General features: G+C 41.6%; 1 protein-coding gene across 2 annotated transcripts in view; it reads left to right on the top strand.

The window, feature by feature from the left end:
• LOC120426920 (homeobox protein araucan) overlaps positions 1-26,297 on the top strand; it is a 111,810-nt gene that overhangs the window by 60,170 nt on the left and 25,343 nt on the right. For both annotated transcript variants that reach the window (XM_039591724.2, XM_039591725.2), the window contains exons 2-3: positions 9,682-10,059; positions 22,341-22,459. In XM_039591724.2, the coding sequence (XP_039447658.1) occupies positions 9,682-10,059; positions 22,341-22,459 (497 nt within the window). The remainder of the gene's footprint in view (positions 1-9,681; positions 10,060-22,340; positions 22,460-26,297) is intronic.

Consider the following 26,297-nt stretch of genomic DNA (forward strand, 5'->3'; position numbering starts at 1 on the left):
GTAGAATTTATTAGATTTTCAGGACTTTGCGAAATTTTTGCTCTCAGCCAGTTGAATATTTTTCAACATTTTGAAAAATTATTTTGATAAGAAACATTACCAGGCTTTTTGAAATTTTACTGTGGATTTTTGGACTTATGCAATTTTAGGAATATTTTCATAAACTTTTATTTTTAATTAAAAAAAAATGGAATATAGAGACTTTTGATTTTTTCGTGATTTGGAAAATTATTGTGACATTTTGGCGATTCAACGCTTTCTCCACAATTTTTTAATGAGTTTTTAAAGTAAAATAATTTTTCAACTTTGAAAAATCTTGTTTTGATGTAAGTGCGTATATTCCTGCAATATTACTCATATTTGTGAAGAGGAAGAAGGGGGGGGGGGTCTGAATTGTGCCGGGGTGCATTAAAAACCAATAAAATTATTTTTGGGATCAAAATCTACTTTATGAACTTGATATGATTTTTGGAAGATTTCAGTTGTTTGCTACTATAAACTGAACTTGATGTGGCATTGTTGGTCAAATAAACTCAACAAGATTTTTCGCAGATACGCCTCGAACAATTTATGTTCGTGGCCATGTTCGGTTATCTCTTAACCATACCCTGGGGTGAACTTGACTTGTTCGTGTTTTTACGAACATGGGTAGATTTTTCCAAGATGCAACTTTCTGCCCGGGTAAATGCCAAAATGAACCTCAGTATGCTTTGGCATTATACGAGCGAGTGTAGCCTTGATGGATGGGGCGCCGGTTCAAATGTAGTTACAAGGAAGGGTGTGTGAACGAAACGCGTTGGAGTCATTTTTTCTCTCTTTTTCTTCATGATCACAGCTATAGCCATCTTGAGAATCCATCAATAGATTTGCTATTCAAACACAATTATCATACCGGAATGCCTTCAGACTTTCTGCAATTTATTCGTTAGACTGGAAATAAAACAAACTTCTCAAACTTTGCTTTTCTTTTCCCCTCCTCACTCGAACTGCGTCAAAGTCTCACAAAGCCTCTCAAAGCTTTTGGGCAAGTAAAAAGTTGAGCACTTCTTAAATGATTTATTATGTTTCTGTCCGCGTACTTCTCTCCGTGCTGCCAAAACGCATTTAGCAGGGTCCTAAAGTCCAAAACGGCAGAAGGCGCTTGCAAAATGTGACAATTCTGCCGCGCGTCTGCTCGTTATCAGAAATTCATATTTTTTGGGAATCATCATCAATATTATCACCGGCGATGCGGCCAGAAATGCATTGAATGCATTTTTCTTCCTCCGCTCCATCGCAATTTTTCGCATGCTTCCTTCTAATGAAGAAGGGACAAGTCGGAAGGAACGGTTCTTCCGAAGAAGAGTTCATAAATTTTTGGTGATTGGGTCAATTTTCTGGCATCTCTCATTAGGGTTGATCATATACAGTATTTTTGCGATGAGTGACGAAAACCATTAGTGAATATGAAATGTTTGAAAAATGTAAATAAAATTTCATCCTTTCTGGACAACACTTAACATTTTACATCCAGCAAATACAAATAAAGTGAGAGAGGATCTTTATGAGTCGTCAAAAATCGAAGGCTATTGAGCATAAGTGTGGCATTATAGGCGGGAACTGGAATGACAATGCCGGGAATGATGCGAACTGGAAAGTATGAATAAAACAAATATGAGAGTGTCCGTCTCGTGAATTAATAATTCATAATGTTATAAAATTGTTCAAGTCGCTGTCAATAATTCATAAAGTGACTTCGCGCATCTCTCGTTCGTTCTCACCGAAAGCTGGGTTTCGTGCGAGAGCGAGAAAGGCCGAAACAAAACTTTTATTGATGGATCGCTTAATGGTTTTATATCTTTACCTTTTTTGGCTGGGAAGCGACCGCTGCACAAAAAGTGGCATAATTTTCATAGGAATGTCGTGATTATGTCGTGGGCTACAATAGCACGCTGGTCCAGAAGCGCTAAAAGCAATGTTCGCATCTTCTGGGCCTTTGAGAGTGATTATAACCTTCAAATCGTTACTACTCAATCAGTAAAGGGAATTATTTTAAGTAAGTTTATTTTTTGCTTCGAGTTGAACTCGTTCCTGGAAGACACCTTAAATGAGGAACAGAGTTGAACAATATTTACTAGCAGCATGAAATACTGCACGAGGGAGTGAATAATTATAATTGATTAGTGCCATAAATCCATCCCAGCATGATTTGTTTAATACTGTGCGCAAAATACAATTATGATAAAAACATGGCATGCAAATTCAAATTTGATTGTTAAAACACTACAAAAATAATTTTAGAAATATTGCAGTGAGCATTTAAAAAAAAGTGCTACCCTTCTGTTAGACGTTGCACAAAAAAATTACCTGATTTTGTTTTTGTAAAAACAAATTCATCGGATATAGCTGATTTAAAAAAATTCAAGAAATTGTGAAACGAAGTTGTGTCTTGACTTTGAGATTGTATATTGAATCTACTGAAGCTATATATTATCAATTTCATCGAATCAATCTCTGTAAACATCCGCCAACGGAGACGTCCTGCGGGAAAGTAGCACTCCGTACCTAAAAACGCAAGAAGTGATGCCGCGTCGTACGAAAGGTGCGAATCATACCCTTGGCGGACTCCGTTTGGCGCCTTTAATTTAAAACACCTTCAAGACTACGCATGCCGCCACAGAAGCAGCAGTAATCGATACTGAGGGCGCATATTCACCGGCAACACTCCGGGCACTCTCTTTCCTCTCTCTGAATCGAGAGGGCGAATGATGAATTATCCATTTGTCGATAGTAATATTTATATCTCAATTAATGTAATTTATTATTTATTATGATTTATCCGCTCCGGCGGAATCAAGAAGGAGAATCTAAGAAAACAGGCGCACGATAAAGGCGCCCGACAACAACGACCGGTAAAGTGAGAAAACATCTGACAGGGCGACGACGCTGCTTGGGCAAGGAGCTGGATTCTGCACGCCACGCACGTACACAGAGCCTGCTGCGCCCTTCTATCGCGCGGTAAAAGGTTCGCGAACTGATTGATCGAATCTAGCCTGAGGCCAATTCGATCGGCAACGGCCATAAATTCAGTCGCAGTTAGCCTACTGCGTGCACTCTGCTGGCGACTCCTCCTCGACAAAAAAAAGCTCTTTTTCGACGACGGTGAGCGAAAATCGCCGTCGGGTGCGATGGTGGTAATAACAATATTCGCCGAAATTTATTGTTGTTATTATAAACAGTTTTTAACCTGAAAAGGAGCATTATTATGAGTGGCGACGTGGCGGTGGAAAATTATGTAAATATTTATGGAAATATTATTTAAATTTTTATAGTAGCCATAGCACATGTTAAGCAGCCAAGTCTCAGTTAAGGTTCCTGGCATTCCGGAATGTGCTCTGTTTTAATCGTTCTGTGATCGGGAAGTAAGGTTGGCGGGTCCTGTCTAAATGAGCCTTAAATGGGACACATTTAGTCGGAATCGATTAGGGCAAGAATTTGTTGCCGGGCTGCTTCACTGTTGACCCTTACTAATTGAACTTGACGAAGGACAGGTGAAACGGGGAAGTTTCTGTGTCTCGGGGCTATGTGAGCCAGCGCAGAGATGAGATCTAAAACTGAAGGAATTATGCTTTTGGTCGTTATCGATCCCGGGGAGTGATCCACTCGAAGAACTACTCAACTCTGCTATGCTGGCAGGAAGAGAAAATATGAAAACGCATAGCGTGAAGATAAGGAGGGCACAAAACTGCCTTTTCCAGAATGTCCTGAGTGAGCCACCGCGACAGAGAGTGAGAGCGAGAGGAAACAAACGGTCTACCGGGGCCAGAGACGATAAATCATTCCCATGTCCTCGAAAACCTGTCTGCAAAACCAGAGCATATCGTCGCATTGCGTACCTCACCGTATAAATCTATGGAGCTGGCGAAGAAAACATCAATATCGGCCACGACCGAGCGCGGGAAGAAAAAATACTTATAAAACTTTCATCGCATCAAAAAATGATATCATTATCATTGAATGTTATCAAAATATTTCAATAAATTGTCAATAAAACGATTTATCTCAACAAATTTATCTTTCATTTATAATGTACGACTGAGACATCGTTCTGGTTTGACTCTTCTTTTCCCGTCCTCCTCCGGATCGCTCTCTTTATCGTGTGTGCCGGCCAGGGTCCGGGGCCGCGACTGATATGCGTGAAGTTGTCCACGGTGCGCCATCAATGGGATGGATGGACTCACTACTGAATGATGATGGTACAAAGTGATACGCTCTCGCATCGATCACAGCAAGCCATCGCGCTCGGGTTGGGCTGAAAAAGCATAGCAGAGACTCCTCCGGATCGTTTCGCTTTGGGGGCGCTAGGGAAGGGGGAGGGGGGGGGGAGAAGGTAGTGGCAGGAAACTGAACCAGAAAATGATATGTATTCTAGTCATTTTTATATGAGAGTGTACGCGATGACGACGATACGCGCGTACTTCCACGTCAGACAAAGATATGAGCTGATAACATTTCTGCTTGTATGAAAATGCATTTTTATTCATAAAAGTGATTTTTTTTTTTGCTCGCACTTGATCGGTACAAGACCAGTGGTTGGCTCACACGGCAAGATATGGGGGCACGGAAAAAAGCCTAGAGCATTTATTAAAAGTTGTATACAGTTTTACGACCAGTAAGCAACGCAGCAGCTTCTCAGGAGGACAACTGATGGCTACTGATTCAAATCTGCTCTTGAAGTTCATTGTCTGAACTGAGCAAAAAAAGGATGTACGAAATTTAAACCTAAAAAAGTTGCCTCTGTAAACATAGTCTTAGGAAAAACATGAACGAAATACTCATTAAATACTCAACAAAATTATTGTAAATTGCTCTTTTATCCAAACAAAATACTATATGACATTCCATGCAATGTTTCAATTATATGTAATGATGTGTGGGACCATTGCGAAAATCTTACTACTTCAAGCAAAATTTATTTTTTGAATGTTTTGGAGAATTTCCTTTATCTCCGTCAACATTTACCGGCTTCAAACTACTTTTGCTTGCTTTCAGTGTTCAGTGTTGAAGATCTGTTCATATGGAATTGGCTTTATTCGCAATACTCAATTTCTAGGCAACCTGGGCTTACAATATCATGCCTGCAATACGCTAAATGCCAGGGATGGATGGATATAACTGTACAGAAATCTTGTAATATTATCCCATTTTTGACATAGCTCTATAATTTCCATCGGCTCGGGTAGCCATACAGATGCAAAACCCAGTGCTACTTGAATTGAGATGCATCTTATTGACGCAAAAAATGAGCGAACTGCCCGTGATATTTTACGTGCTCCACCAATATATGCTTTAAAGTTGGGAAAAGGGCGGGACTTTTTCGGAAAAGCGCCTCAGGTTGGCAGTCTGGCTGCTGCTACTCTGGATATTACCATTATCGTTATGTTTATGATGATATTATAAAACTCTTTAGCCTCGGACGATTACTGTTATTTTTGCGATTTTAATGCCCCCGTCTTGCCGAGACACGAAGCGTGAGGTGAAAATTTGTGATGCAAATTAGTGGCAATTTTTTGGGCGGAGGATTTTGTTCTCTCTGGTCCGGACAAGACGCTTGATTTTTTTTTTTTTGGAACACGGAATTTTTATCAAAACGACCAAATTTCACATCACAGAAGCTTGTACAAAAGTGGTTCACGACATGATAATTAAATGAAGTGAAAAAGTTACATTTGCCCCATTGACTGAAATTATGTTTGCGTGGAAAATCCCACCCTTAGGAAACGGTTTATTTCAGTCGAAATTTCGTGGTGATTGATTGCGATTAGTGTGAAGTGCCGTGGACTAACAATTCCACCACAAACAGCTGGGTCGGACCGAAAATTCGAGGGGTGCGTTTGACACGTTGTCACCATATCCTGAAACCACAAGGAATTTCCCGCCTATTCCAAGTGTGTGTTTGGCTTTCTCTGCCCGCGTTTTCGGCGCTAATTACCCTCCTCGACATCCTGGTCTGCCTGGCGCGTTAAATGCTGACTATTATTACGAGGACGACGCAAGTGAAGTGTGTGGCTATCTTAATTATTTATGATGAGAGTAGGCGGTGGATGGCGGCATCACCGGTGCTGGCAGTAGGAGTAAACGCTTGCTTTGATTTACCGTGTGCTTGTTGAGCCTACTAGAGGTTCTAGTACGCTTAGCTCTTTAATGGCACTATAATGGTCGGGGCTGTAAAGATAAAGCTTACCGGAGAGCTACTTTAGCAGAAGTTTTGTGTCTACATCAGGAATGAAAGAAAGTACCAATTAAGGAATATGTGTCAATGGTTCGGGCCGAAAAGATGCATGTATTTGCCTCTTTATGTCGATGATAATGACGGGCCATTGGCCGTACTGAACAGTTTCAAAGTGCCAAGTACAAAAGTAATGAAGGTTTGTCCTTTTGTTTGCTCACGCCCTGTCGGTAATAAATCATTAAACGCAACCTTATTATCATAATAAAAGTTGAGGCTCATAAAACATAACTATAATAATCGCCGAGAATGGGTGATGATGGTGGGGTAAATGTTTGGACTTTCATTTGTTTGGTTAAACCAAATAGAGATATTAAAAACAAATAAAAGCCGAAAATCCACAGAAAGTGACCACTGCAAATGGGATGATTTTCGAGTGATAATTTATGGACACGGGGAGATCATAGACCGAGAATTTTACTTTACGAGGTCGAATTTATGCGTCCGTCGAAGAACCCTCGGCCATAATCGCTTTACGAGTCCAGTTCGGGGGGAACTGCAAATGATCGAACCAGAAAAGGGATTCTCATCCAGCTGAGAGAGAGAGAGAGTGAAGAAACTGTTCGACTCAGTGAACATTAAGAATGAATTTCTAATTGGATTTTTATGGCTGTTGAAGTGGAACAAGCAGCAAAAACAACACTGAGATAAATCACAGCATTAATTCCATTTAAGACATCATTAAAACGAGTTCAAAATTTCTTTTGCAAAAACTCGTGGCATCCTTCGACGACCTGACAGGGAGCGAAAGTGAGAGACCATAAAAAACATAACCAAACAAACCTGAAACAAGGGGCGAGGTGGGATGGTAACTCGGACCAGATTGCTAAAGAAGGTGGGAAACGTCGGAGAAACGTCTTTGGGCGTCTTGGGTGGGTTGTTTCGTTCCGGCCGTTTTACTTTTGTTTGTTTGCCCAGTTCTAATTACAAATTTCCGCTAATTGTGTCCCGCTGCGGTGTCGCGGTTCGCGCGTTTCCCGTTTGTCCGGTGTGTTTCTTGCTTCTTGCTCGGTATGCTAAATTGATTTGCATTTTAATTAGCACTTTTTCCGCGCACTTTATGAAGCGTGATGATTTTTCGATGGTGGTTTGCTTTGTTGGTTCGTTCTGCGTGATTTGCCGCCTAATGCCGCATTGGGAGGAATCTTGTGATGTCGGAGGAGCACAGAAGCGGAACCGAGTCGAAATTGTGATATTCCTCGCGGCAGTTTGCCGTTCGAAATAAATGCCTTTAATGTGCACTGGAATAATACGCCGATTTGCCCTTTTCCATGCGGCACAAAACCCCCGAGTACCGTGAAGTGTTCGTACTACGGGAATGACCACCATCGGAGTGGAAGTGTGAGGAACCGAGGCGCGGAAAATCAGGCTAGCTTGCAAATGTGGGTAAACATAACTTTTCCATTTTCAATAATCGCGGCTCCTCTCACTTTCGGCCGCTTGTTTCTATCACATATGGAGGAGTGCTGCTAATGCATGGAAGCCAAAGTTGGTATGAAATCAGGCCTAATTAGTAACAATCATTCGCTGCTCTAGTGGCATTTATTCCTTGCATAATGGTGCAAACGATCCGATAGAGGTCTTGCTGAACCTACGGCAGGTGCGATTTTCCTTCTCAGATGATTTCCAAACAACAAAGTGCTACTATTGAGTCACTATTCGTTGAGTTGAACTTAGACCATTGGAATGTTTTCCTTACTGAAGCAATTTTTAAGTGACTTTCAGTGTCATAGTGTGCATGCTGTTCGATTCTTACGAATTCCACATTGCAGTTGCAGTAGCTTGCCGCAACGCTTCTAATCGCTGAACTGAGTGGCTTAATTTGTCTAGACTGGAGCAAATCTGAACTTGTCTCTACCTTGCTTGGGACAAGATCTTTCGGCTCTTGTTTCTGCCTCTAATCCTGTAACACTTCCTCTTTGCTCTTCTCTCAATCATAATCTTGTTAATTCTTTCGAAATTTCTTCAGTACATGATCACGACGTGGCGTCAATAGACCGTTCTTGCCACCGTGTTTGGCAGGCAACATGTAAGCCCTCATTCACGCTTCTCAAGGTAAGAGCGGAGAGGTTAATTTAAATCCCCCCCCATCTTGCTGCTCCCGACTGGTAGCAAAGGTAGCAACATAGCCGGTTATTGGAAGCGACATCCTCTTATGAGTGAAGACAATAAAGCATCTCGCGTGACACAAACAAGAATAGACTTAAGGTTTAATCCTTGGGTTGTGTTGGAACTGGAATGAGCGAGATGCCTTCGATTGGAATGTAATCATGAAGCCTTTTCTACCGGAAAAGTTCTTAAAGCTTTTTATTCAGTATTGTATTGTTTAAAAATGATAATCAAGACAAATATTGTGTAATAATTATTTATTATTTAACTCACAAACTGAGAGCATTTTCCCCTCAGCCAACAACCTAAAGTCCTCAACCAGCTACCATCACACATGTCTGAAATTATTGTGGAATAGTTGTTGGGTAGTCCTAAATGGCGCTAATTTTTTGCGCTCAACCGACTAATGGTCCGGAACGACCGTAGAGCGGAACACACCAACAGGCCAAATCTTTTAATCTCATTTACCTGTAAATTAACATATTATATGACAAATATTAAAATCAAATTAACTGTATACGTCCTTTCATCGCGTGTAACCCGATATGTTTGTCTGTTGTCATCTTTGCCGAGCAATGGGACGGGAGGGGAGAGATCGTTCCGCTTCGGTTGTCTCTCATGGCTGTCGGCGGCGTGCTGTCATTGTCGCTTTCGTCGAAGAATCTCGCCGCTCCTGCCCAAATTTTTGGGGTTTCCTCTCCCCGCGCGACGTCCCGTCTGGTACACCCGCAGCAGAAGAAGTGCCCTCTTCTTTTTGCTCTTTTTTTACCGGGCATAGAACGGGGCAAACGTAAATAATCAACACCGTCGTCCCACCAGCTGGAAGAATCAACCTGGAGGAAGTCGGGAGGGGTTGGGAAGGTCAAACCCCAGAGAAGCCGGTTGACTCTTGAAAACCGGCCATTAGATTCATTATTTATTTAGCTTGTTGCGTCGGTTGTCATTTTCTTCTTTTTTTCTTTTGTTTTTCCCCCGCTGTTGGTGTTTTTTTGGGGAAATAGACTGGATCGGGCAGAAGAGCGGAGGCACAAGATGTCGATGGATGGTGTTGAAAGATGAAAAGACAATATTTGACGATATATTAACACTTGAAGCGATTATTACAGCTGAATGGGCACCAGAGGAAGATGATGAAGGCGGACCAGACAAGTGGGATAAAAACAATCTACGGGGAGATTATAAGGAATAATTCGATGCGAAGTGGTGCGGTTTTTGTGGTGGGAAAATTAGGAGTTGTCGGGAGTGATTTTGTGCAGATTGATTAAAAGGTTTCATTTTATTTTCTTCTCTTGGTTCTTTTGCAGTTGTTGGTTGGTGGTGGACAGACGACAACCGCCAGTTCACAGTCACCAATCTCGGCCACGAACGCTCCGTCATTGAGCCCGGGTGGGTCGGCAACAGGCGCGCCATCAGGTGCCTTAAGCCCCGGGGCAGTCTCACAAACCTCCAACAATGCGCCACCGGCTACCTCCTGCTGTGAGAACGGCAGGCCTATTATGACCGATCCTGTATCAGGACAAACCGTATGCTCGTGCCAGTACGACTCGACCCGGTTAGCACTTTCCGGCTACTCCCGGATACCAACCGGTAGCGTTGGAGTGTACGGCACACCCTACCCCTCGACCGAGCAGAACCCATATCCCAGCATCGGCGTAGATAGTTCAGCATTTTATTCACCTCTTGTAAGTACACTCTTAATCTTTCAATCACACCATTTCATTTAATTATTTACAAAATTGTCCGTTCCTTGTTCGATAGATCTTTTTAACGGCTATTTAATTTGCAGTTTGCTTAGAATTTACTTCAGTGTTGATTCACATTGAACTACAGTAATTTTAAGGACACCTAAGTTAGATCAACATTGAGTTGAAGCAAGCTCAGACTCTCAAACTGTAAAAATGAATAACATTTAATACAATCTTTGCCACTGCTTAGGCCATTTTTCAAAACACAACCTACCTCAACTATGCAAGTTTAGTTAATTTAGAAAACAGCATTTGGATTGCACATACCACTAAATCGATGCCTCTGTGCTCTCTTGTACTAAGTTTGCTGGAATTCCTATCTAAATAGCATAAAAGAGTACAGAGGCATCGAAATACTATGGCCATACTCTAGTACACTTAGGAGCCCAGGGCGGCGAAGTCCTCGTAGTTAAAAGGAAGACACTAGTGGTTGGTACTAGCAATGGAGGCCGACAGCTATAAAGTCAACTTCATTTTTTTTCGTTGTACCGATCAATATATCTTTGACAAATCTTGAAAGGATCCTGTATCCAGGACAATAGTGGTACTAAAAGGATTTCCTCCGAGCAAAACTGGATCTGCTATATATGGACTCATTTTACACAGCCAGCACGGATCGAGATCAATTATTTTTTGTCATCACGTTGCGGGTATCTTTCACCGAGTGAACCACGTGTTGCTCCAAACGTGATCAAATATGTTTATTTTTATAATTCTGTTTCACTGTCACAGTTGATCTAGGGTGAAGCTAACGTACATTATGTATCAAGACCAAAAAGTGTCACCGTATTGTTCATGACCAGAACACAAGCTGCACGCTAGCCGAGAAGGACTTGGCGAATTTGTTGTACAAACATATTTTAAAATTCAGTATGTGTATCGTTGTACTTTTTCACAGTTTTTTTTGCGCCTCTCGTTGGGGATCATTTGTCTTTGAGCGCGCTCTCTGGACTTTTCCTATGGTACACAGAAAAGAAGTGAGCATTTTTATAGGACCACATGCTCATAGAGTGTGCAGTTTACCGCTTCCTCTACTCTGGGACCACTTTTCCTCGTATATTTTCCAACCAGCGAGGCGGGCTTTCAGCGTGATACAAGGAAGAGGCTCAACTTGCTCGACACGTTCAAGTTTAATTCAGTTGTTGGAGATTTTTTTTTGCGCTCTGCTTTGCAAACTTTTTCACACGCTGGGCGTTGTTCAAACAGTGAACATCATCAGTCTTGGCTAATATTGTCATCGAGCAATGCAGTTTTACTGTTTCGATAGCCACGGCCATTCGGATGAAACATAGTAGGCGCTGATGTAAGTCCGGTCTGGATGAAAGAGAGACTTTCATCAGAGCAGGCTGAGCGGGAAATTTCGCATTCAGCGCACGGCACGCACCTCGTCTTCAGCTGGACTGGAAGGGGGTCGTCCTCTTACCGGAAAAATTGGGGCTGCTTTGATAGGACTGTGTGTAAAGCGACTGGGCAAGTTAATTCCTGCGGCGGACACCCTCCTCGGGGAGTTACTTGCCATTCTTTGTGCCTGCTCGCCTTTCATTAGCCACACGATAAAACGTGCTGCAAAATAGAAGAAAGTGTATTAAATCGTTCGCTCTGGCTTTTTGCCATTAATTTATCACAGCATCATGATTCATTTGGGATAGAATCAGTGCGGTTATCCTAGGCCAAACAAAAAAAAGTTAAAATATACGGTGGGAGGGAGTGGTGAATGGAGGCTAAAAATCGATACGTTTTTCGGTTGAGTAAAGCCACGCGACTGGCGTAAGGAAAATCCCAACAAGCGTAGAATGTTCGATTTAAAATCCATTTCAAATCGTGGCCTTGCTTTCTAAATTTGTCAAACCCAACACAGAAGTGAATTACAAGTGTAATTCAAAATGTGGACAATGTATTCGTGAAAATGTGAACACCGGCGTGTTTTCCACGTGGCTTTCGTTTTGTTGCATTTTCAAAACCTTCGATGGCAGTGTGGTGTAGAATTTCTTCTTTGGCCAGTCCTCTTTCGTTCTCGTCCTTGTTCCACTATCATATCGCGTCCTCGCCCGCCCCATGGTCGAAAAAAATGTTTAACAAGATGTAAATTAAACCCTTTCTATTAATACACAAAGTCAGCCATGGCTGGGAGCTCTAGTTCTAGTGCACGTTGGCCAAGTTGGCTGTGCAAGCTTGCGGTTGGGAACGCCGTTTGGGGACACCGGATCTAGACCGATGTTATCTATGTTATAATTTCTATGTAGTTATGCTTTTTTTTGCTTGTTCTACAGTCGTGCAATGGCAAGTTTGTTTTCTTGTGTACAAGAACGTAAAACCATAGTAAGCTGATTACTGGTGTCGAGTTACGTTCTGTTCCATCGCTTATACTCTAGCAGCGATCAGGGCAGCTACGTTTTTCACAGCGCCTACTTTGACCAATTAAAAGAAATGGTTTGACGAATGTAGTGGAACGCGGGGACAGATTAATCCCCTTAAGGATATGCATTTCATTCTTGGAAATAATGATAACAATTAGTAGAGTGGCCACAAACGAACACGTTCTTGTGTTGAAATAAGTCGCTTTATCATATTGTCCGCGTCCAGTTTGACAAACTATTATCGCATTACGTGGAGCCTTTGCGACTTTTCCAGGAATCTAACGAGTTTAAAATGTTTTTTTTTCCTGTGGGTGTCACAAGACGCGGCGCGGTCGGCCTCGCCCGTCAAACGCATGAAACGGTGCCAACCGTGCGTATAATTGCCGTCATTTACCAACCAAGGAGATTAGAAATATTAGATTTGTTGTCAACCGCTTTCGTGGCAAGGTTCAGGACAATGTCAGTTCATTGTACTCGGAATGGCTTATGGATGACAGATGGCTCATAATTTTTGGGCCAGGTTTTGATTTCGACCATTAACTAATTACATTGCCTGCCATGCGTGTGATTTGTCAATCTGGTTTCAACGAGAAATTCGTTAGTGTCACATTTTGAGAATCGATACCACTTCCAATTACCGTATATCATAATTACAGTGAAACATGCCAACCATGTGACGCTATCGAACGGCCGCGCGACCTCTTATCAACTGTTTGCTATCGTCGTCACAAGCCTTGTCTGCGAACGCGAACGCTATCTACCTTAGTAGGCGGTTGCTTCAAACGTGTGCCCCTAATCGTGGAACAGGGTAAAGCAATCAATTTCTCGAAACGGCCTGCTTTGATTTGTTTTGTTCTGTATGGCGTTTTTTGGGTCACTTTCAACGACGGCAGAGTTCTTATCTGCGTGAAATGTCAACGAGGTAGCGGTATCGTACTACAACAGACGAGGGCTTACTTTTGACAGGTGACAACTGCAATTAAATGGGAAATATGATAAATCTCTTCTATTCATAAGTTTCTGTAGTCTTCGAAAATATCTAAATATTTAAATGAATCAATCTGCTTTTATACAAACTGTAAATCATTGCCACCTTTAATTGTTTTGCAATGGTACATCTCAATTCATGCAGTTACTTCAGCGACAACCCTAGAAAGAACTCGGTAGGATCCGGTGGACAATCCGCATAATAGTGGAAATGAACCAAAACGAAACGTCTTACTCCTGATCCCGGTGGTAATCCCCGTCGAGATCAGACCGTTTGGTGTGGCCGTTAACGAAACGTGCAGACGGAAGAACATCATCCCACGTCTCTCTTTCCGATGTGGTGTTTGCCTATGGTTGCTTCTTTGATAAATTTCGTTCCTTTGTTTTCGCACTTCTCGTCTCGTCCCTGGGATACGGACCTTGAGCCCAGAGTTGCCGTGGTGGGACCCCGGTCTTGGTGGTACGATTGTTTTTTTTTTGCATGAAATATTCAAATTTAATTTCTTCTCACTTTTTCTTCCCAACTCGAGCCGTTTTTCTTGGTAGATTCTCGCCCCTGTGTTGACTTTTTGGCTTTATGCAAACGCTTCCGCTTCTCGAAACAGGATCGAAAGTGGAATGTGCCTTTTTGTGGTTATTTTAAAACAAACGTGCTCTTCGTTCTTTTGCCAGCTTCTTCTCGCCAGATGGAGAAACTCGCCCGCTGGAGGGATTCCTGCCTGTCCGACCCGGTTCCGTTTGCGAGATTACAAATACGATTTATAATACATTATTGCCGGATTCACACAATCGGTGTGAACTATCTGGATTGGTGCGACCGATTGGTAGCAATTTAATCGGGCCTGGCCACGGACAGATTACGGAATGCAGCTCGGAAAAGGTCGTGAGCATGAAACACAATGGGCAGCTTGTCCTGTCTCCTAGAAATTCAGCCAAATTTCATGGCCTGAAACGGAGGGCAATAAATTTTACGTCTTTTACGTTTCCGTGAACTCTTCCTTGCGATGGTTTAAAAGAATGAAAACAAATTTCAAGAGACCAATTTGTAGATTAGATGGTCTCTGTAGATTTATATGATCAGTTGAAAATTGAAGCAGGCATTATTTTTTAATTATTTCAAAAGCTTTGAATGTTTTTAAATAACAATGATCTTTACCCCAACATGAAGTCTTTGAAGTGTTGGCCATCTTGTTTATGCAAAATCTTTGCGCAAGGATATTTGTTGAAAAGAGAACGCTACTCGAGATACATGCCCAAACCTTGCTGCATCGACAGTCTTCATTAAAACATTATCGTTTAACAAATGCTCCCAAGGCTGATAATTGCACACTTGATGGCGTCAATTAATTCGACTGTCCAATTTTGGCAGCAGTCTCACTTTTCAAAACGGCTTTCCTGTGGGTGGCCTTGCGGTTTTTTTAAGTGTATCAGTCTGAACAAACAAATAAACATAAAATGCTTCCTAAAAGTCGACACTTTTTGCCTGGTTTTGTTAATTGGTTCGCCGTGGCAAGCGTTGGGTGGCATATTCAAATTTGGAAATTAAATTTTTGAAATCATTATTACACCTTTTTATTATCTTTCTCTTCCGTTTGCACTCTCGTGATCCTCGTTTTCGGGCAAGTGTGTGTATTTCCCATTCAAGTGGCTTCGCCGGCTGGGCTCGTTTCGTTGACATTCTATAAAACTCTTTAATGATTTCTTTTACTCCGGACTCTTACTCCCAGCGCGGCGGTCTGTTGGTGTCTGAGCGCGGTGTCGCGCGATTGCCTCAAAGAGATCGTTTCAACACTTTGGTGAAGAGTGGTCTGCGCGCCACCAACTCAGGTCGGGCTTCTATAAATATCCGGAAATACTTCTTGTTTTCGGGGTCCAAATTCTACCCTGGGAGGTTGAATGAAGGAAGCGAAAGATCGATACCGGGATTGGATTGAGGGAAGACGAGTGCGACCGAAACAAAGACCACGAGGGACTGAATTTAAATGAGGCAGAGTGTATCCCTTCTTGCGCAGGATCTGAGGTCTAAGTCAAGGAACCTCTCTGGACACGGGTCGTAAGTAAACTCGAAATTAGATAGAATGAAACTGTCAATTAATTTTATTCTCAGCAAATAAATTTTGTTTCGATATTCGCTGTGATCGTTCGTTTGGCCAATCAAACGGAAAAGCGTTAAGAAGAGGGACTCTGAGGGCCGACGATCCCTTCTTCGGGGCCTTCGAATGGCACGATTTGGTGGTCCTGGATAATTAAGAGAATGTGTTCTTAACTTCTTATTTTTCGCACTCTGGGGCGGCAGCCGCTCTGCCAGCAAGTCCGCATTGCTTCACGAGTGGCCAAAGGAACGCAGACGGAACGGGACAACGCCGACCGACCACCGGCTGGCTGGGTATCCATGGCAGCAGGCGGCGACGACGACAACAAATGCATCTACAGGTGGGAGTGTGTGTCGCGGGAGGGCACTGACTGCGCTGAGATTAGATCTCAGCAATCAGTGCAAATTGTTCTTTTCCCTGAAGGTTTCTCCACTGGCCGTCGTCGCGAATGGCCGTACCCAGTAACAATGAATGAAGCTTCCTGTAAATTGTGCAATAAAAATTAAGCGATAATAAAATGTCAATGATCTGCGCTATCAGTGCGTCGGATATTGACCAATTTTGCGTTGATAATAGCACCACGGGGGTGAGAGCATCTTGCGCACTAAACATGGGTCTTGAAATCAATTATATCATCTTGTCGACCTTGGCAGTTTTCTCACCGGTAGACAGGAATGTTAAAAAATACAAATGCATAAAGCATCAAGTTACGACTTTGATCAACATTTCTGATAAAGAATCTATAATCGCACAGAGACTAGAACAAAGAAAACAAAAAAAAAACATTCTGATCGCATGAGCAGAACTTAATGAAAACATCGTACCTTAATTGTCCGAAATTGTTCCTTTGGCGCCTTGACATTTCTTTGTCGAAGCCACGACTGGAACGACAGCTGTCTGCAAGGGAAGCCACGTCCACGGTTCTGGTGTGCGCCGAAAATGTAAGCTGAAGTAATGAATTTCTCATACCGAGGCTTTGAAGCAGTTCATATTATCAACTGCCGAAACATGTCCTTACGCCAGTGCTGCCAGATTTGTTTGAATTCGACAAATGATGCGCTTTCTGTCACTTTATTAGACATAGCTAAAGAGTCTACAAAAATGTTTCAATGGGCGATTACAATTTTGAGTATACGCAGGACAGCTGGACAAGCTGGCAACCCGGCCCGGTACCTAGAATAACGTGTGCATCATGTCGTCGTGTAGTAAGCAAACATGCGCGCGTGTTTTTATTTATGCTTACCCGCCGGCCGGTCAGCAGTGTGGCCCGTTGCATTGATCCTCGTCGTCGTCGCCGTCACAGTAGGCACTGACTGCTGCAACTCAACATACATATTTGCGCGCGTCCCTCTCTCGGTCATGCGCCTACCTCGATCATGGCCAACTGACCAGCAGCAACGACGCAACGGAACCAGAAGAATTTGCACCACGCAGAATATGCGAAAAGGGTGAATTTAATTAGCCCAAAGTATTCATTATAGACCTTTTGTTCGTGGCTACTGGTGTTTTCCCTTCCTGGGCCAGATCAGGCGGAGTTGCTGCTGCAAGTCGGGAGAGCTAGACAGTTTATTTAGTCGCCAAAGGCAGCAATTATTGCGCAAGTGAAGCCGTCATTAAAGTCAAAGGTGTTTACTTGCCAAATTTTTGGAGACTTTCAATATGTTATAATAACACCGTTGGGTTACTACAAGGCCAGGCCAGCACGGGGTTGGGGCTCCCACAAAACTAACACTAGTTGGAATAAAATAATCCAAGGACCATTAATTTTACCATCACGACTTACGCTGATCTTGTAGTGCCGAATTTCCGACACATTGCACGACGAGTAAAGCTAATGATTCTTCCCATTCAACACGCCTTAATATTGTCATTACCACAACATTAATTCCGTTATTGTTATAATAACTTAGTTTACGGAGCGTTTCTCTCTCATTCTACACAACCAAAAAAATGCCGTAGTTTTTTTTTCTTCTGTTTGTGGTTTCTTCCTCCTCAACCCATTGCTATTCAACACCTAGAGCACCAAGCTCAACAGTTCGGTTCAACATTTTCCCTGTAACTTTGGGAAGATTTCCACTTTCAAAATTGCGAGTAGCTTCAGTGAAAGCCGTGGTAGTCTAGGTGTTATGCTTCCGCTCCCAACGCACCCCAACATTCAGCTTAAAATTTACTATTTTTCACTCCTGCTCTGGCTGGCCCCGGAGTGGTGTTTCTCTATCACTTTGTGCGCGTTGGTTTTGCACTTTAACGTTGACTCCCACCCGGGAGCACGGGCGGTAGGTGCATTTTAGGACGAGGATCCAGCCGGAATGGCGCGGAAGTGCTCCGGACCGCTCAGCAGCGCACCACTTGGTGTTATTTCATAAAATATGCAATTCAATGAATGTATAGTAGGATTATAATGGTAATATTAAAAGGATTTAACACGGAATATACAATTTTGCTTTATTGCCTGATTTATGCAGCAAGTTTTTTGTGTTGCCCACGCTTGCTCTATAATTTTACAGTTTTTTAAGGGCGGTGGGATGTTTGCTAGTTTGGTACGGTTATCACCTTTTAGGTTGAGCCATTTGGGGTTTTATTTGCGTAACGTGCTTGAATAATTTCTACACAGTTTTGAGAAATGCATGTTTAATACATTCACTAAGAAGATAAATGTTAACCAAAATCTAAACCAGCTGATAAATGGCAAAAATGTAAAAAAAGTGAAACACCATGCGTCTCCACTATTTCATCTGCTCAAAAGCTATTATATTTCGTCGCATTCGTGCTAACTTGTCGTACGTGCATTTTGGGCCAAACTGAGTTGAGAACGCCATTTTGTGCTGCTCACAATGCCTTTTGACCTTCACAGATCCCCAAAATTCGATTCAATCCTGAGATATTCAATAAAAACCGAAGAAACTCCGTGCATTTTTGTCACTTTTCATATGAAAGAAGTTTCAATTTTGTCGTGTCATCTTGACACAGCCTGAAAATTGATGTAAGTACGACAATTGGCCAAACGGATTTCAGGTCAGAACGCGTTCGACACAGGTACGAGCTCGACTACCGTAAACATTTGTAATTATAACTCGGGACTCCACCACACTCAAAAAAATGAGTTCGCGTAAACGTGAACAGCCTTCATGCCAACGGGAACCAGGAAGAAAACTGTTCAACTTTTATAGTGCATTGCACCATGAAAGTGAACAGTTTTCTTCCTGGTTCCCGTCGGCATGAAGGCTGTTCACGTTTACGCGAACTCAGTTTTTTGAGTGCAACCAAATTCAATCAAACTTTGAGGCAATGCAAAGAATGGTGAACCAAACAAAACGTGTTTTGTTTATTCAAGGTCAAACATTAAAACGCGTTTTTCTCGGACTTCAAAAAGCGACGTACGAAATGATAGCACGACGGCGTCGATTTGTTGTCGGTCGTTTTTTAAACAATTTGAAACAGACAACCGATTAGAAAAAATCGATTTAATTGCTCAGCTTTCAGAAAGGGAAAGTTGCTCTCAACAAATGGTCACTTAACACGTGTGACTCACTCGCTTGTCACCATCGCACTAGGATCTAGGCCACTTCACGACTGACTTTCGACCGAACCGATACGGGCGTGAGACAATGGGATTTGGCAGTCCTAGAACTGTTCTGGATGGGGGTCAATCAAAAACTACGGACTTTTGTGTTCAGTCTGACGGCCTACACTTCCTCAGGAGTTTTTGTTATGTATGACCCGCTCTCTCCCCCCCCCCCCTCCATTCCTGAACAAGGCACCGTGACACAGAAAACCCCGCGGTCACTGAATTCAGGTGTCCAACGTTACCCCTTTCGTCGTCCCTCCCCGGCAAGTTTCCATACATTTTCCCATGCGCCTTTGCAACGCTTCGATTCACCTTGCTGGTACTGCTGCTGCTGCCATTAACACCTGCGCGAACTCGTTCTTGCGTTATGAACATCAACAGCAATAACAACATCAACAAAGTTGGATAAAATAGTTGAACGCCAGGCTCGATAGCTTGGAGAGTGAGAGAGCATACCATAAATGTGCTGGAAATATTTTTCCACTTCCCAACACATGAATTTCTCAAGTTTTTTGCCCTCCGTTGCAGGTATACGTGCCAGAATTAATAACTTAATTTTCATCGATAAAATAGCCTAATGCAACACTACGACTTTGGTGCCGGTTTACCGGTATTTTTGCATTTATTAAATTTCATCATTTGCCATAAAGTGAAGAAAAATTGAAGCGGAAATGCCAAAGAGAAGAGGAAAACTGGTATGGTTCTGATTTTGCCCACTTTTTATCAATGCCAATAATAATGTTAGTCTTAAAGTTCGTCGTTTTGCGTATCAAACAAATCTTTTCGCGCATGCTTTCTTTCAATCTAAAAATGATACTTACAAAATTAGCGGTAGCTTTATTTCTGTAATCAAGTTGTAATGATAATGTTAAAACCAAGCTTTCCTTTTGGTATTTTTTCAAAGGATACAGTTTTGAAATATGTTGTGCAAAACTAAGATTTATTATTGAAATCAATGTAGTGAAAGTTTATCGTATCAGTAGTTTGTCTCAAGACACTACTTCATTTAACCGGTTCCAACAAAAAAGTAAAACAAAAACAAGCATATAAAAAATATCATCCCCGGTCGCCCCATATCGGACGCGTGTGTAAAGTGACCACGACAAGGGCAGATGGTGCTGCGTTCCGACCACGGAGAGTTCTCATCAGCTCCGGAATGGTAATTTATATCTCTCACGTTTTGCTACTCTCCAGAGATAAATGGATTGTGCTGCCTTTTGCTACCGTGTCGCTCCATGTCCATTCAAGGAGGCGAAGACGCGTTCAACGGCATTGCTAATAATCATAATAATGTGTGATAAATAATAAGTAAGGAAATAAATAAAAGTGAGTCCCAGCTCTCCATACCCAGCCACGCGGTGCTGGGGGATCTTGTCCTATCCCGCGACAATAACGACAACGACCAACGCGCTCTTGACTTGGCCAGTTGAGGTGACGACGGGTTCTTTTTAGTACTGTTTTATTACAAATCGCTTTTATTGCTTGTTACAGGATACCTCTATCACCTCGTAACCTGTCGAGCATTAATTGAAACATTAAATACAACAAAAAAAAAAAAAACGTTGAGCGAACATACAGTGCAGAGCAGAACGCCACGCTGCGCGACTAATTGAATGTTGATTAGAAATTTGTAAATTGGCATTTTTACATTCATTTTAACGACCGTACTAGTTGTTGTCACATGGTGAACGATACTTAAGTAACACCATTGACGGTAGCTAGTTGAGCACTAAATTTGCGTGATAATGTGCCTTAGGATAAGCGCAATTCACAATACACCCAAACGAAAGACTTATGACATTCGATACGACTACCAAATCATATCACTCATTAACAGCTTCACTGAAACTCGATGTTCGTCGTTTTGACAGCTGTTATTTTTTTTCATACAACAAAAACAAAAATATGTACAACAGGTCAAATTGGACATCGGAAAACGATAAAGTAAAAATTACCACAAAATTTGAATTTATAAAGAGAACAAGCGAACAAGTGTTTCCCGTACCCCTCGCCATCTTGTAAGCTCAGGCACGCCACAATGCCCTTCCTCGCAAGATTTTAATTTTATGCACAGAGCGTATTTTGTTAAAACTAAAATGTTATAATTAAGTGTTGTATTTTTATCTTTATGTGTACATTAAAAAACATTTGTTGCAGGGTAAATGCTTTTGGAGTTCCCCCTTATTTTTTCGTTCGTTGTTCTAAGGCCAACCAAATTCTTGTCCATCACGTCGTGCCCTCGTCGTCGCCACCATTATTACGACGATCGGTAGCCTGTTGTTTCGGCGGGAGCTTGCTTGCTTCCTAATTAGCAAATGAATTTGTTGCACTGAAAGTAATGTTCATAGACGGACGCGAGTGGGATGACTTTTTGATGAATCAAGCAACCGATTGTTCACAAGCCTTATATTTGCACGTAATTAAGGCCAAACAAAACAATCAAACTTGAAGTCAAATCAAAAGGGTTATTTTTTTAACAAGTATTATTGATCACCTTGGACTTCGATTAATGCTAAATTTAATTAATTTAACTATCTGTTGTGGAATTGTGCTGTAACAGCCTTCACTGTCTAGTTACAATACAATGTTAAGAATCGGCCCGTTGGCCCCGTCCACCTTTTCCAGCGGTGATGAGAGTAATCAGTCGTGTTTACCACTCGGCGTGAAGAGTAGAGGTGGAATCTACACTCACACAGCAAACACGTGGTGGCCAAGAAAAGTGCCAAGTCTCGTCTCAAGAGTTATAATAGCCAGCAAATTTAAATTAAATGCGCGGACGACGGCACGGTGGTGGGGTTGCGGTAATGCAAACACAAAATGTATTTGTTAATCATAAAAAAAACTCTGTGAGTATCGCGCTGAAGTGCACTGAGAGGGAAAATGTTGCTGAACGAAAGAAAACAACAACTTAGGTAGCTCGAGAAAATCACTCAGGTCAGACAGGTTTCGACGCGACGACTTGGGGCAGGGAGAGAAAAACTGCACAATGCCACAACAGTACAGACAAAGTAAAGTGTATCATAGCTGGCACCAAAACAATAAAAAATAAAAGTGTTAATTGTTTTGTTTTGTTCAGTTTAATTCATAAACACAATGGCTTACACACCTGGGGTGTACCACAATCAAGATGGGAATATTTCATTTAGCGGTTTCAATTTCAATTATTTATTAACAGTTGCTTCCTTTTCTCTCTCCTCATTCAAATATTTACAGAGCAACCCGTATGCTTTAAAAGAAAGTGGACCAACTAGTGATATGACCGCATGGACGTCCGCGGGTCTACAGCCAACGACCGGATACTACCCGTACGATCCGGCCCTGGCCGCCTACGGGTAAGTTCAACCACAGCTCCTTTTCATTGCAGGAATCTTGCGCCCTCATCCGGATGTGGCGTAGAACCACTCCGGATCTTCCGGAAATTATCCGAAACTTTATTAGAGAAAGCCAAAAAAAAGTCCCTCAAAATGTGCCCCTTCTAGCCCAAGTAGTTACTTCCTTCCGGCTCGTTATTGTTGTGGCGGGCGCTTCCCTTTCTATTTTCGGCACATTTTATTGCGAAAATTTAAGTGTCGATCCCGCCGGCCCAGAACACGCGGCCAACAAAAAACCCATTTGGCAGCAGCACCAAAGTGCAGGGGGAAAATCTGTGGCCACAATAATAATTCATACAGAGAAAGCGCGCGCGCGGAGTAGGCGGTGAACCGTTATCCGGTTCCCTTTGGCCGCCGCACCACAATGGCCATGAACTAAACTGGACGCGGGAACGTATAAACAGAGTAAATAGTGTTGGCGTGACCTTTAGCAATTTTTTGGCTATTGACGCCTCTCTGTGACCAATAATCATTCCGTAGCACAGCAGTAGGCCGTGGCGTCGCCGGAAACGGCAACGGAACATGATTAGCAACATTGTTGTGCGAGCTGAATTAGTTAAGAGGGGTTGAAAAAGTCACGAGCTTGAAGTGGCTTTGTAGATTTTCCAATCATCATAACTTTTGTGTGCATAAAAAATATGCAAAATGCTTCGAACATGCTACTTTAGATTATTTTTTTCGACAACTTCAACCGGATAACATTGGACTTCATTTGAATCCGTTTCGTTCTAAACGCGCGTTTCACACTTTATTCTCACCACATTTTTCCATTGGGATCTCATCTCGTATTTATAGCGTGTGCCCCCACCAGGGGCGATAATATAATAAAATATCATTCAATAAACGACCGAAAAAAGGAAAACAATTTAAAACCCCATAAAAAATTCAAAAACTTTTACCTTTCCCCGAAGAGATGAATCGCGAGTGAACTCTCGGCAGCCGCCACCTCCCTCTCCTGGCGCGATGTAAAAAACGACGATCGAAGCAACCAGTGCTTTCCACCTTCAGCAAAAGGAAAAAAAAGAAAGTGAGGAAAACCGCTCCTTTTGAGTGGCTGGGCTGCTTCGATTCAATAAAAACCCCGGAATCGATCCTATCAATATAGCCTTGTGCGGGAACGTTCTTTTTTGTGTGTGTCTCTTTCGACAACTTCCGACCACCACACACGTGTGTCCTTGCTGAGAGTGAGGGGGTTCGCCGGAGGCAGATGGCGCCACGCGTCATGCCACTTTTCACACGCACGCTTCGGGAGGAAAATGGTTCGATTTCGGGGTTTTGGGGCTCTATTCTAGTGCAACTAGTTCTAGGAAGCGATTTTATGAAGGTATACAGGGTAATTTCAGTTCTGGAAGATCTTTTCTATACCTCAATAAATCCATTTAACAACCTGTTTCCCAAAGTGTCCCACAATCTGGTAGTAGATTTTCCTGTCAGAAAGAAGAATAGTATGATGGAAATCAGGCCACGAAAATCGAAAAATTCCGGCACCGTAGCGAGCAGCATATCTGACAAATTATCACTACCCGGTGGAAAATCCGCCCTCTCGCTCATGTTTAGAAATTGCCGAAAAAAAATGAATGAATGCGAATCGTTATGATGTTGGCACGCATAATACATAAAAGTTGATAAATCTCACATTTGCTTGAATGGTCTCCCCACCCACGAGCGAAATTTCCCGCAGCACGCACACAGCCTCCTGCGACGATGATTGAAAATGAAATTGATGATGCGCCCTCACACTCTAACAAAGTCATCGTTTCGTGATTTAGTACGTGAAATATGCTCGTAAAAGCGGTATTCACTTGTCTTGCCGTTGAAATGGGAGTGAATCTTTTCGCTGTATTTTTTGTCAGAGCCAACTTCATCAAAAGAGTGTGTGAGAGGGAGGAAAGGGGATGGGTTAACCTAATAAAACAGGGGTTTCGTTTTGAGTTTGGGAAAAGAAAAGATGTTTATCATTGCGTAAGATTTTTAAGAATCGATATAGAAGTTGTATCTAATATCAAGTAAATCAATATACTGTGAGTTTAAAAAATCTTTTTTTAAATCTTAATGACCATTTATTTTGCTTAAAATTGAGTTTTTTTTGTTACTGTGGAATAAAATGAATTTAATTTAAATGTTTTTAATTTAATTCATTAACCAATTATGTTTTGTAAAACAAAAAAAAATCTTTTAGTTTAATTTTGTTTAAAAATTACAAAAAAAATACTTTCTTCCAACTAAAAATTGTGGTTTTAGAATTGTAGGTACTTTTTCAAGAATATTCTGTTATAAGGCCAGTTTTAAAATCTTCACTGCTTTAATAAAACACTTGAAATTTGATTCCCAATTCATTGATTCCTTTTACTATGACCAGAGAATGGCAAGGCTGTGTTATATAATCAGACAACCAAACAATTACATTGAAGTTTATGCAGTCTATGTTTTCTGAGGTATGTTATGCTGTCTTATTTTGATGAGTACAGAAAACTTCACTCAAAACAGCAAATTTGATTGATTTGCCATCAATATTGAAATCATATCAGTCTATGCAGCATTTGTAGGGTAGGGTAGTCTTCAATGAGTCACTTTTGGTGCTCAACTTTCAACGATTTTTGTATATTTTAAGCTTTTTGTTGCATTTTCTTTCTTTTAATGTGTTTTAACATTGATCAAAATATGAGATCGATCCAACCTCTACAGCCAGAGTTATTCAACTGTCAACAATGAGACTGGTGGGGAACAATGAGACACTCTACGAAAATCAATACTTTTCTAGTAAAACATCATGTTTTTATATTGTTCGATTGCAGGTGACTTGCCTTGAACATTTTAAAGCAATTTTGCCAACATTTAACTTCAATTAATAAAAGTTATACTAAAAAGTATTAAAATTTTGTAAAATCCTAATATTTATATCAAATAACTTATATTTTTGGGTGAATGAAGTTAAAACTCTATAAATATGCCAAAAATCACTTTCAATTCATGTTTTGAAAGATTTCTACAGATTTTGTAAAGTTTAATGAAGAAAAATCAAAGTGTCTTATTGTTACCCATGGCCTGAAATGAGTGAGGAGCAATGAGACATCCCTGAATTTTGGGTATATTCTAAATTTTGGTCAAACCTAATGAAAGGACTTTGTAGCCCAACCCATTCCCTATGGAACGTCGAAAGAAATGTGAAAAAATGTTAGTTTTGGTGCTAATGGCAGCCTACGAGCGAAAAAGTAATTTTTGTCCATAATTAAATTTTACACCCCAGAATCAAACATTAACGAATAACTTTTCAAGGGAGCGTCCTTAACCAAAGCCACTATTATGGCAGACGTGTATCCAGTAGACACACCTTTCCAGAAAATATGAGCCTGGTTGGTTGAAACAACGATTTGTGAGAGCCATTTTATCATTGTTCTCCGTGTCTCATTGATGACTACTCTATCCTATATCATAGCAGCCAAGATTTGTAAAAATATTGTTTTGGAAACATCAGCTTCTTTATCATTTCTTAAAATAATAATACTTTCTTTGAACTTTTCATTAGATTTCATACAACAAATTTCTTCTTTATTCACTGAATCATCTCAAGACAAACTTTCAACCTGCCATCAAAATCAGCTAGTAATTACGGCGAGCCTAATGGGTCGTTTAAACACTCGTACGTGTTTCTAAGTGCAGTGTGGCTACCAAATGCAAAGTGCAAATTTATCGCACATTAATTAGCAACTCAAACGGAACGAATTAACCGCACAGAAGTATGAAAAGCCCACATCGCGAGTAGCCTTCGGGGTGCAAACCATTCGATTAATTGGCTTGC

The sequence above is a fragment of the Culex pipiens genome, chromosome 3 (assembly GCF_016801865.2).
Source record: "Culex pipiens pallens isolate TS chromosome 3, TS_CPP_V2, whole genome shotgun sequence".
In the NCBI taxonomy this organism is placed as follows: Eukaryota; Metazoa; Arthropoda; class Insecta; order Diptera; family Culicidae; genus Culex; species Culex pipiens.